Source organism: Bos mutus, chromosome 15 (genome assembly GCF_027580195.1).
Source record: "Bos mutus isolate GX-2022 chromosome 15, NWIPB_WYAK_1.1, whole genome shotgun sequence".
Taxonomy (NCBI): domain Eukaryota; kingdom Metazoa; phylum Chordata; class Mammalia; order Artiodactyla; family Bovidae; genus Bos; species Bos mutus.
The window spans coordinates 35395444-35408593 of record NC_091631.1 but is presented as its reverse complement, the minus strand read 5'-3'; the positions used below and the strand labels follow the sequence as shown (position 1 = coordinate 35408593).

The 13150-nt window shown below is 46.8% G+C and overlaps 2 protein-coding genes across 5 annotated transcripts in view; one reads left to right on the top strand and one right to left on the bottom strand.

The window, feature by feature from the left end:
* RIC3 (RIC3 acetylcholine receptor chaperone) overlaps nucleotides 1-8272 on the top strand; it is a 64414-nt gene extending 56142 nt beyond the window's left edge. For 2 of the 3 annotated variants that reach the window (XM_070383878.1, XM_070383879.1), the window contains exon 6: nucleotides 3180-8272. In XM_070383878.1, the coding sequence (XP_070239979.1) occupies nucleotides 3180-3616 (437 nt within the window). In that variant the 3' untranslated portion in view covers nucleotides 3617-8272. The remainder of the gene's footprint in view (nucleotides 1-3179) is intronic. The other variant, XM_070383880.1, reaches the window with a different exon arrangement.
* TUB (TUB bipartite transcription factor) overlaps nucleotides 8259-13150 on the bottom strand; it is a 25556-nt gene continuing 20664 nt past the window's right edge. For both annotated transcript variants that reach the window (XM_070383877.1, XM_070383876.1), the window contains one exon: nucleotides 8259-12858. In XM_070383877.1, coding sequence (XP_070239978.1) covers nucleotides 12725-12858 — 134 coding nt within the window. In that variant the 3' untranslated portion in view covers nucleotides 8259-12724. The remainder of the gene's footprint in view (nucleotides 12859-13150) is intronic.

The window sequence follows — 13150 nt, the reverse complement described above, 5'->3', positions numbered from 1 at the left end:
GTCAGAATACTTCCTTAAGGCCCTCCCCCAGCTCCCCCAAAATAGAAGGGTATGCTTTCTAAGTATTGGACTTAACCATTTTTCATCTTGATACAAGTAATTTTTTGGATGGATATAAAATTATATGATCATTTTTTGCCTTATAAGTTTTCCCTTATAAGTCTGAAAACATTGCTTCATTCTCTACTTTCATTTGATGTTGAAAATGATAACTCTTATCCCAGTCTTATTCTTTTTCTCAATGGGCATCCTGTTTTTGGTTAGCTAGTATCGTTTTCTTTCTGGAAATTCGTATTCTTTTTATATTTAAAAGTTTGAATTTGTACAAGTTCATCAGCATATATCTGACTATGTATTAATGTATGGATTTTTCAAAGTATTTTTACCTAGCATTTATCCATCTGAAGACTTGGGACTTTTTTTCAACTCAAGAATATTTTCTTATAATTTCTTTGATTATTGCTCCCATTTAATCTACTGTGCCCTCTCACTGTAGAATTGTAGTAATTCTAAGATTGGATCATGGATAGGTCTTCCGTGCAGCTTATCTTTTTTCTCATAATTTCCATTTCTTTGTCATATTTATCTTTGTCCTAGGAGAATTCTTCACCTTGAACTTCTAATAATATATTAATTTGGTTCTCAGTCATGTCTATTTCAACCTACTCTTTTCTTCCTTATTCAGGTTAATTTTTTTTTTTTGCAATTAGGATTTTCAGTTTCTGACAGCTCTTTCTTATATTCTGTTTGCTCCTTTTTTTATACTGAAGCCTGATTGGTTTTATACATAATAACCAGTTGAATATTACTGGAAATGTCAGTTAAAAGCTGACTGACCTTAACTCCTGTTTCCTGCATTGACTTTTTTAAGGGGCTCTTTACATGGTTTCGGAGAAGGCAATGGCACTCCACTCCAGTACTCTTGCCTGGAAAATCCCATGGACGGAGGAGCCTGGTAGGCTGCAGTCCATGGGGTTGCTAAGAGTCGGACACGACTGAGCGACTTGACTTTCACTTTTCACTTTCATGCATTGGAGGAGGAAATGGCAACCCACTCCAGTGTTCTTGCCTGGAGAATCCCAGGGACGGGGGAGCCTGGTGGGCTGCCGTCTATGGGGTCGCACAGAGTCGGGCACGACTGAAGCGACTTAGCAGTTGCAGTTACATAGTTTGCTTAGTTTGGTTCCCATTTTGAACTGCGGACTTCCTCGTAGGACCAGTGAGTTTTTGTTTCTTGCTTATGTTTTAAGTTCTTGCATAATCAGTACGTTGGCTGATATGGGCTACTCAAGTAGTTATGAGTCACTGTTTGATTTTCTTCAGCAGGCTTCCCCATCATAAACCAAGGCAGATAGTCATGAAATTCCAACATAAGCTTTGTTCTTGGTGTAGGGAGAAGGCAGAAACATGCCAGAAAACAGACTTCACTCTTAAGCATTCAGTGGCTAGGAGCTAACTAGAAGTGGACCTCCCCAGCCTCTGCCTTTGACCAAAGAGACTGTGAGGACCTTGGGTAGCTAAGCTCCAGTTCACCCAGCATACTGTCCACAGTAAGTTAAACCTGGGAACTATCAGACTGCATTGGTGAGATTCTTGACACACTACTGTAGTGCTGGTGAGGATGCGAGAAGATGGAGTTTTTTTTATCACTGGTAGGACTAAAAATTTATACCATTCTTCTGGAAAGTAATCTGGCAGAGTATAAAACAGGCTTTTAAAATGTCCATCCCGTTTGGTCTAGTTTTCATATTTCTAAAAGTCTATCTTAAAAAAAATAGGGAAATGGACATGGATTTATATTCAGAGATCTTAACTAATATGAAACTTATAATGGAAAATTGGAAAGAATCTGAATGTCTTACAGAAGGGGCATGGTAAATCATGTCAGTTATGTAGCTGTATGATGGGATATTTTGCAGCCAACTTTTAAATGCCTAATAATATGAAGAAGTACTCATTATATAATGTTGAAGGAAAAGAATCTGGGTACAATATTTTATGTACAGTATGATCCCTCTTTGTTAAAAAAGAGAAAAATATATGTTATCACTTGCAGTGATAAAAAGGCCAGAGGTGGTACAACACATTGTTATCAGTGATGGGATTCTAGGTGATTTGTTTTCTTTTTTAAAACTTGTCTGGGTTTTTCAGATTTTCTACAATAAGCCTGTGTGACTTTGTTTTTTCCCCCTTGATCATAAATGTTGTAAAAATGTGTCTCCACACTCTGCATGGCCCCAAAAAAGACCCCTACTTTTCAGAATTTGTAGGCAAAAAAAAAAAATGGTTTATGTTAGGGTTCAATTTGCCAATTATCATAATGTGCAAATGGGTTTTGAATTCTCTGGCTTTCACGTTGTACGGTGAGCACGGCTGCTGTTGCCAACAGCGGCATATGAGCTCCAGCCGGCCCATCTGCTGCTTAGGCTCGGCTTGGCTGACACAGATTTATTTCATTTCATTCTTTAATTTGGCAACATTTTCTCTTTTCTCATTATCATTGCTGGGATTCATTTTGTTTACCAGTTTGCTGTTTTCTTTTGTTCCCTGTCGTGAAGACGACGAAGCCAACAATGGGAATTCTGTCTTCTCAAAATGCAGTCCTTGTCCTTGGGGATCTTGGGCATGTCTTGCTAAAGTGCTCTCTATTTCTGACACTTGCAAGCCATTTCTATTGTTTTGATTAGTAGAAGGCTTTGTGGTGTATTTTTCAAAGAGCTCAACATTCCTTTCCTCCTCCCCCTACCTCCCACCCCGCCCCTGGGAAGCTTTGGAAATGGTTCCAGATAGAAATTATAAACATTAGCCTTGAGCTATGCTTTCTCCATCTGGTGTTTTGCACTTTTTTTTTTTTTAAACTGAGGATCATGTTGTTTGTTTAATCTTCATCACTACTGCAGAAGCTTGAGGTGTGAGACTTACACTCTGCCCCAAGCAACCTGCACTTGAGAAGGGATTTTCAGCTGAATTGGTTTGTACTTCATAGAGCTGGTGGACAGTCAGCCGGATCGCCAAGAATTTGCTCAAGTGAAACTTGAGAACTGTTAGTCATCTTAGAAATTTCTTGAATGGATTTGTTGGGATAGGATGGCTGCTGCCTTGAGAAGCCTCTTTGAGCCTGACACTGTTTATTTGGAAGAGACATTCTTTGTAAGACTTTGTGCTACTTTTTTCTCTAGGTTATCCCGAAGAGACTTATCCAATTTATGACCTTTCAGATTGCATCAAGCATAGGCAAGAAACAATCCTGGTGGATTACCCTGACTCAAAAGAGCCCTCTGCTGAAGAAATAGCTGAAAGAATGGGAATGCTAGAAGAGGAAGAATCAGACCGTGTGGGTTGGGCAATGCCTACTGAGCCCAGAGCTCAGGAAGATAATTCTGTTACCTCATGTGACCCAGAGCCAGAACCATGTTCCTGCTGGTCTCCTGAAGAAGAGGATCCCGCCGTCTTGGCAGAGAATGCTGGATTTGGTGCCAACAGTTACAGTGAGCAGGAGGAAACCACCGATGAAGTGTGGCCCTACGACTTGAGAGGTGAAGGGTCAGGCATCAGTGCAGATAAAGCGGATCCAGGCGGCATGCTGAGGAAGCGGCATCCCCAGGGTTTAGAGTGAGAACGGTCAGTCCAGGACCATTACTGTTGTCCCAAGGTGACCTTTCTCTCCTCTCTGATTTTATCCTTGGCCCTGTGCCCTGTACTTCATTGTGCGTGATTAAGTATCATAGCCAATCAGGCCACTGCCATGGATATCATGTATCCTTCCTGGTGCTTGCACACCTGTCACCTTATAGAACATCATAGAAATTAGTATGAACACAAGACAACCTCCCTCTTTCTCTTCCTTCTTTGCTCCATCAGAGATTCGATCCACTGAGTAATTTTTGATCTATCATAATTACAGATGGGACCACTCAGGGCAGAGGTCTGACTCTCCATGTTAGAAGTAACAGATGGTTTACCTGTGATGGACATCAAATTACACATGATGAGGACTTAGGGTTGCAAGAGTGAAGATTTCAGAGTCCAGGGTGCTTTATTCTGTGGGCCTTGAGCAGGTTAGTGGTCTGCTGGGTTCAAGGAGGAGAACATTTTGTTTGTGGGGATGGTGGGGCCAGAGTGGGGACTCTTGCCTGAGCTGAAGCCCCTTACAGCGAGGGCCTTTTGCAGAGCCCCGAGGCTGCCTCAAACCTCCACTTTTCTCCGGCATAGAAGACTCTCACTGACCTGAGAATGAGCCCAGAGGCTTGCTAGTAATAGTAGTAGTAGTGTTAGACACTCAGTTGTGTCTGACTCTCTGTGACCGCATGGACTATAGCCTGCCAGGCTCGTCTGTCCATAGAAATCTCCAGGCAATAATACTGGAGTGGGTGGCCATTTCCTTCTCCAGGGACAGGCCGGGAAACAGTTTTTCTCTAATAATGCCTGGATCTTTAGCTTCCTTTGTCCTTGTTCTGCTTAACAGAACTGCCAAACATAGAAGCACCTTCATACCTCTGGTCTTGTGTGGCTAGAGGAAGCTTGAGATAGAGGCTTTAGTCCTTACCCTGTGGAGCCAGGGTTTGAAGCTTCAGGAAAGGCTGCTGAAGGGTGGAAGTCCTGCCATGAGATGCTCACGGGGCCGAGGGGCAGCTGACGGAGAGTAAACCCACGCACTGACAGGTAGTCCTTGCTTAGATGCTGTTTCTGAATGTTGTGCCCTCTGGGAAATTTGTTCTTACAACAAATTAAAACAGAAACGAGGAGGATTGAACTTGTAGACCACGTGCTGTCCTTGGTCTAAGGACTTTGGACCCAAGCTATTGGGTCCCTATATTGTAGGGACCCAATATAGTAGTGCCTGGGAACAGACCATGTGTTCCATATTTGGATCTGAGTCTATTGAGAAAGTTGGGCAAAGTGGGAGGTATTAGGACAGGGAGGACTGTGACCAGACCCAAAGCCTAATTTCTGAGCTGCCATCTGTCATGTGTCTCCTTGAGGTAAGATGTATTCTGTATAGTAAGGATGAGTGCATTCAGTTTATTGATAAGACCTGAGAGTTTCAAGAGGACATATTCCCAAGGACCACGAAATGTGGGAGACTTGAAAACTAAGACATCATGTAAAGGTGGACCTGGCTTTTAGAGTTCCACTATGCCTGGACTGAGTCAGAGGCCAAGGAAATATTTAATACCTGTTAAATCACACATAAGCACACACTGCTGTCACAGGTACGGGACCATATTAAGATCATGTGTCAGCTGCAGCTGTGCATTTTTTGTTAATGACTACAGAGAAAAGTCAAGGAAGACTGAGTCCATAGGAAGCATATTGTGTCTGTCTCTGTGTGGAACATTGGATTCACTTGTAAAGAAAGGAGTTTAAAATGTCCTGAGAACAATCTTGATGTAATATAATGCTGAAGGTGAAAAATAACATAGGTGCTCTTTCCTGTTTCGATAAATTATTTGCCGTGTTCTCTGTCTCCATTCACAGTGGGGGGCTGATTTATGAGGAGAGTTCTGGGCCTCTGGTTCAAGTTTCTTTTTTGCCTTAGGATATGATTCCCTTATTAGAGGTGGATATTTGTTTCCTTCTGCTTATTCTCTCATTTATTCATCTTGCAGACCACTGCTCAATTCCTGCCTTTGAAAAAAAAAAAAAAAACAGTTGAATATGAGAGCCTTATCCAGTTTATTTTTTAAAATGAACTGTGAACTGTAAAGGGGCTCAAGATGGTGAGTTCTGCAGGCAGAGAAATATTGGTCATGGTCCCATACTCGTCTATCCTGGTTGTAGAATCTGGCCAGCTCCTTAACCCCAGGAACTTTGGCTTCCTTATTGCTAAAGCTGGGGAGTCAGAGTCCAGGTCTTACAGGGTATGAGGATTAAATCACAGTCACGGAGATTAAGTGAAATCATCATTGCCTATAAAGCAACATTGGTCCTGTCTCATGTAGGATGACCACTCAGCAAGCGGTGGCTACTTTATTGTGCAAGATTTTATGCTGTAATTGCGATACGGACCCAAATCCATATGAGCACAGAGGAGGAAAAGGTCACTTTTGCTAAAGGACTTCCAAGAAACTCCACCCTCGGAGATGGGTCTTGAGGGATGCTACGAACTTCTCCAGATGTGCGAGAAAGGATACAGTTGGCAGAAAGAGTGGTGGTAGAGCAGTGGGTGTGAGAGTAGATGGATGTTCAGGTATTTTGGTATTTGAGGCTGGTATGTAAGGTGTCACATAACCAGCTCTTTATTTGGAATGTTCATCTCTGGGGGCAATTGGCTTGTAGAAACAGTTCTGCCCCAAGTACTGAGACCTCATGATGATTCTTGCTGCCCTGATTCTTGGTGGGCTTATATAACAGGAAACCATTTATGTATTTATATTTTAAAAAATTTACTCTTCAGTCATTTCAGATTAGGCAGTTCTTTTTGGATTTTTCAGAATTATGTTATTCTTCAGAATTATGTTATTCTTCAGGGATGAGATTATATGTATATATACAGTCCAGGATGACCAAAGTCATGGGCCTGGTTTTTGTCATCTCTCTTCTCCTGGTCTTCATTTCTCCAGAACTGATCTGGGTTGAGAACTGGATCAGCCCCCTGGCACTAGGTCTGCAGTGACTCCTGGGCACCGTGGCAGAGCACAGAGTCACACCTCTGGGGTCAGAGAGTTGGCCTAGGAGATAACTGCATCACGCAGGGCCACGCTTAGTAACTCAGGTGGGTGATCTGGCCTGGAGGGGCCCTTTCCTGGTCAGACCAGGTGCACAAGGAGAGCACCTCCCGAGCTCCAGGACTAGTGCTGTGGGAGCTCGGGAGCCAGGGTCAGAGAGCTGCAGTGAGGAGCGGAGGCCCGTGTGGGCTCTCGAAGAGCTGCCTGTGAGCACCCCATGCACCTTCCATGGCCTGGGTCATCCAGCAACTTATAGTCCAAACTGGGACACTTTAGGAAAAGGGAGCTTTAATAATAATTACACCAGGATAATAGCTGTCAACCAGGACTCTCCATGGACCCTGTCCAGAGCTGTTAAAGAGATCATGTTTAACCTGATCACTAAACCACAAAACCATCTTCCCTTTTTTCATAGTAGTGTCCTGCATATGCTATTTCCCAGAGGCAAGCCATGGAGAGAGGCCACAGTCCAGGTAGGTTCTTGATCTGGGGTAATAAACCAACACTACTCATTACCACATTGAATTCCCTCAACCCAGAGTACATTCCAGAGGAAAGTCGAACACTTCAGCTACCCAGAAAGGAGAAAAACAAAGTGTCACAGACTTTGCCTTGATGATTTTCATACAAATCTTTCTAAAATGTACCTAACGTTAGGTTTTTCCTTTCCCATTTTCTTATACAAATTAAATAGGCCAAATTTCTTTATCTTAGACTACTCCTTAACTTCTCTAAGTACCAGTTTCCTCAGTTTTGAATTGAGTAGCTCTCCAATTTTGAATTGGGAAGCTCTCCCCTTGCAGAGCTGTTGGGATGAAATGAGATGGTATATATAGCATCTGTCCAGGGTAGCCAGTGCTGGGTGCTCAGGCCAGTGCCATCAACAGCATAGCACTCACCAAGTTCCTGTGCTGCCAGGCAGTTGGACTTGATGCTCCAAGGCTATCCTGACTGCCAGGAATGGCCCAGATCCCAGGTCCTGCAGTCACTGGGTGACTTCAGTTTTGACCTCCCCATGTAGGACCAGACCTGTAGCTGTCAGGCATAACTGCAGCCTCCCTTGCTCTTGACTTCAGATCTGCCACAGGCTGAAAAGAAAAGCATGTAGCATGTCCAGGTTCTGTTCAAACAGGTTGGGCTGCTCTGCATATGGCTAGAGGAACCCAGTGGCTAGGTCTTCATGTTATTTCTACCACTTTGGCCTTCCCTGCCTTTTTTCAGCTCCACAGCCCTGCGTGTGTTCCTCTGGGCCAGGCCCACAGGGTTTACTCAGAAGCAGCAGCCTGCTCTTCCAGCTGGCACAGCTGAGCCTGCAAAGGATGCGCTAACTTAGTACTTCCTGTCCTTGCCCTTCCCAGCCTGTGTGTGTGGGTTCTGACCATCTTTAAACTTGAGGAGCACAGCCAGAAGGAAGACAGTTTCCTCCCACAGGTGACTGTTTCCAAACCAGCTATGATCCCCTTGTTACCACCACCCTCCTGCCCTCCCCTGAGGCTCTTAGGGCAGAAGGAATGAATGATGTAGAAAAAAACTTCTAGGTAAAGAAACATGTTTTCTCTTTCATAGGGGGAAAAAAAGTGCACAGCAGTGTTGAAACAGTTCAAGTTTAATTTGTTGATATATGGTTTGTACTTAGACAAACATTAAAGTTCTACAACATACATAATGTCAACATGGGAAAATACCACCTTTGTCATTGCACATACCAATAAATAAATACATTTGCTCCAGAATACCAAAGAGTTTATTCAAAAAATCACTTAATAAAAGCACAGTTTTGCAAGTTTGTCTAAAACTCGATAATTTTGAACAAAAATAAAATGTCTAACCACTCCAAAATAGGAAAAGACAATCTTGTGCAAACAGACATACACATTCTAGGCATTATGCAAACTGGCTAAATGTACGCTCTCAACAAGAGAAGTGTCACCATTCTAAGTCCCCTTTGTCACCAAATGCAGGACTAGGGAGGCCAGAGTTGGGCTTCCCTTTCTATGTCACTCTGTTACTCTCTAGGAAACTCTGGATCTCAGCCTAATCTCCAGCTCTGCCTGGATCTTGAGAGGGAAGCAGGGAGGAACGAGAGAACAGAGGAGGAAAGAGGTGTGACATCTTTCTCAGGAAAGAAAAAAGGCACAGTGATGAGCCAGAAAGTGATGGAGCAAGGACCAACCTTCATTCAGCCCGAATCCTACCGCAAGCTGTGACAGTCTAACCTCCTCATTTTGTGAGAAAACGGATCTAGAAAAACCCCACGGTTTGCTCAAAATCACTTGATTACTAAGTGCTGTAGTGCTTCCTGTAAGAACCAACTTGATTCTCAACCTGGTTGGAAAATTCAAAAACCAAACCTGTCCTAAAACTTCTGTTGGACTTTTCCCCCCATATCCTGAGATGAAAGAAAACTGCAAAACTAGAGGCATGGAAGGACAGATGACCAGTAAACTCAAAAACAAGAGCCCATAGTTTGGCCTGTTGTGGGGCTGCTCCAGTTCTCCAGGCCAGGGCCCAGGGCAGTGTAGGGTCGCGGCGCTGGGCCCTGAGTGCCAGGGAGTCAGGCCCCCCTTAGCGCTGGGCGTCAGAGCAAGCGGCCTCCTTCAGCTCTCTGGAAACGTGTGCTCTGAGCGCCCCCTGGCATCCTGAGGTGACAGAGCTATCTCAGCTGGGGTAAGGAACGGTAGAGAAGGGAGGGCCAGGGTTCCCACAGGAAGGGAAAGCCAGGGACCCCACCCTGGAGATGGAATTTGTGCTTGCGTTAACAGAGCCGTGGACATGGCCAGCCCACCCACCCCCCTCACCTACTGTAAGGAAAGCACAGGCATCTTAGTTTGAAATCATCACTGGCTTGTTAAGTTCAGAACTACCTCTGAATATATGGTAAATTCATTTAGAGGTAAATGCCCCACTATTTCCAGAGGGGAAAAAAAAGACATCTGCTTCTACAGTTTTGTTCCTTTTTGTCACTGCAGGAGGCGGGCCCCAAAGGTTCTCTTCTAGCCTGTGATGATAACACTCCTTGGCTTCTAACACCTCTCCTCAGCATGGGTCTGAACCTCACATGCTTGTTCTGAATTAGTGTCATGATTTTTAAGGCACATTCAACTAGAATAAGTTCAAATTCATCCAAAGCACGCATGCAACACACCAATTTCTCCAGCTAATGCAGAGTGGAAACTGAAGAACTAAACTTTTCTGGATAGCGTCTTCCCAATAAGAACCTCCGGAGAAGGGGTTGGTACTTTCCCAGGTACGCTTTCTGATCAAAGGGCATGAAATGAAGGAACAAAATCCACAGGTGATCACAGCTACATCCTCATTCCTTTCCTATTCATCCACAGAAATATGATAATAGGAAACCTTGATTGTTCACCGATTGCCCTTGGCCCCAAATACACACAGAGACAAAGAGACAGACACAGAGCACCTTAGAGCCAGAAGGAAAGAAAAGCCAGGACTGGAGAAGAGTTAGGGATGTGAACCTTACTGCTCTGCAGGACTGTGTAGGGGCAGAGATGGGGTGTAGCCCCAGGAGGAGCTGGCAGCAGGAGCAGTTACAGAGGAGCTGCCTAAGGCCCCAGCTACCCAACTCCCGTGGGGCATGCTTGCTCCATCACTAAGTTCCCTGCCCAACCAAGGACCATCTGGGCAGTGGGTATGAAGGGCAAGGACTCTTAACCGTGTGAGAGACTGAGCCCAGGTGGTCTCCAGGGGGTTCCAGCAGCTTTAGGAGTCTGGGCCCATGGTTAAACCAGCATCACCCAGAATGGGGTCTTAAAAAAGACCTTGTGAGGCTGGGTCTCCAGCAGGTGATGAGTGCTCTTGCCTGTCACTCAGTACCTAACAGCGTTTTGTCGTTGAGCTACCCTTTGCCACACCCAGGCTGGAACTCTGAGGCCACACTCCCGACCCTAACGAAACACCCGTCAACCCATCCTCTGTGTACTGGAGGAGTAAGCAGGCGACACGTTTTCCATCGTATGTCTAATGAATTCTCCACTCTGCCACCAGGATCCTCCATCTCACAAAGATCCAGAATCAACCTTTCTACCTTAAAATCACTGACCCAGAGAAACAGCTTGACTAGACATTAGGGGTCATCTCGCTTCTGTCATTCCAAATGTCAGCAGGTCTCCAAAGTCAAGACAGGAAGAGCCAAGCTGGGACTATGGAAAGGAGGGGAGCACAAAAGTATTTCCCTGGGAAGCAGACCTGCTCCAGGACAGAAAGTTCCAGTGCCCTCAAGAAGGTCCCAAGTCAGAGTGGTCTAGGTACCAGACCATGTTAACAACCAGAGATGGATGCCCCAGGTGTGGCCAGGTCCCTGCTAGGGCAGGAGGCCTCGCTTTAAGCACTCAACACATGAAAACCTAGATTCCTAGGAAAAGAGAACATCCTAGTTCCACTGAAGTCAAAACAGCTCCACCACCTCACTCAGGGCCTTCCTAACATGTTTGAAGTATGACTCCTAAAAAACCCAACTTCTGTGTAGTCTTTCCAAGCACATCCATCTACTCTGAAGTGAGGAACGACTCTCGCTTACTTTCCATTGATTTCTGATCTCCATCTGGGCCGGCAGCCTCCGTCAGGGTGAATGACACATACGCCAAGTGTTCCCAAGTCTGCAGCGTAAATGGTGCCATCCAAGGAGGAGGGTGGCAGAGGGAGAGGTCAGGCCACTCACAACTACCTGTCACACCTGGATATAAAACTGGGCTGCAGCCTTGCTGAAGCCTGCCCTTGGGGAGGCGGGGTGGGGGGGGTGGGGGGGTGGGGGCAGACACAGGCCAGTCCTGATCAGATGGATGTGCAAAATCAGACACCTTTCAGCAGGGTACTGCCTGGTTTCCCACTGAAATGGCCTCAATCTCACCACCTCTTGACATTTCTAAGTCTGGAATCAGGTGCACGGGCATGCATATTGTGCCCCAGGAAGGCCAGAGACAGCAGTTTTTTGGGAGGAGAGTGGGAACAAGGAAATGAAAGGAGCTGAAATCCAAATTCTGCCCTTAATCAGCCAGGTGACTCCAGGCAAGTCCATCTTCTAGGTGATCTCTAAGGGTTGGTCCTGCCACCTCTGATCCCTTGTGGTTCTAACATGTCTCCTGCTCTCCTCACCCTTTCCCATTCCCAGCTCACAACTACACACATGCCCTCAGTGGCCACAGCCTAGGCTTTACTGTAGGGAGCTGAAGCACAGGCAGGAGCCCCAGGCACACCTACCTGTGTGCAGTCTGGGGCTGGCATCTTGGGGTTCCCTGGGTCAGCCGACAGGGCTCCTGGACAGCCCTGGCCCACGTGCCACCTGTATGCTCAGTCTGTATGGATCCTACAGACCCTACCTGCTAAGACGTTTGGCCTTGGGGGCCGGCCTCCTGCCGCCTCTGTGCGCACAAAGAAATCCTAAAGAAATCAAATGAGCCCCAACTGCAGGCCGCCAGCCAATTCTCACAGCCACAGCCAGGCCCTGCAACCCTGACAGGGGCCTGCCCCTCACCTTTCCACCCCAATTCCTCCCAGGCCTGGCGGAGGCCAGCTGATGCTTGAGGACTTTCTGCAGTTGTAAGAGCCAGGCTCAGCTACCCAAGCCTGTGCTATGTAAAGCTGTTGTGCCCCAACACTCACACACGCTCTCACACACTCACACATACACACACTCTCACTGAGACCCTCACTGCTGGGGCCCGTGGTCATCGGACCCCGGGCTGAGTGGACGCTGGGCCGCAGCAGCCCTGCCTTGTGCTTCCTCTCCCTCTCCACCTCTTCACGCCTCCCCTGCTGAAGGGGCTGCTCCGCTTGGCAAACAGGACTGCAGCAGGACCCGAACCCGAGAGTGGGGGCACAGAAAGGATCTGTGCTGGTCCCCTCGTGCCCCCCACTCCTCTGCCTCAGCAGCAAAGGCAGAGGAGCCCGTTCCCGGATGGCTGAGCCCGGGGCCCACCGAGAGCCACAGGTTCACCTGGCAGGGGGCCTATGTACAGGGGTCAGTGGGGCTGCTCCACAGGCAGGCGGGCAGCGCCACTCCAGGCTGGGCCACCCCAGAGGGCACGAGGTGGCCTCTATTCGCAGGCCAGCTTGCTGTCGAAGCTGGACAGGGCAATGGCAAAGGCCTGCAGTGCACACAACGGGTAGTTGTAATCCATGGTGAACACGTCCTCTGCTACGCGGCCAAACTGCATCACGATGTAGTCCGCTGGAGACAGGCAGAAGTGAGGACACAGAGAAGGGCAGAACAGGGATGCAGACGGACAGACGGACACCCAAATCATGGGAAGAGAGGCCAGAAGCAGAGATGCCAAGAGGATCCCAGAGGCGGCAAAGCACAGACCAAATGGGAGCAGTGGCAGGAGAGATGGAGCAGGTGACAAGATGCAGACACACAGCAGGAGATGGGGAAGGAGAGGAGGCCGTTCAGAGGGGCTCCCCGCCTGAGACTCTGCCGCGCGCACAGAACCCAGGGTCAGGGCTCCAGGGGAGGCTCTTCC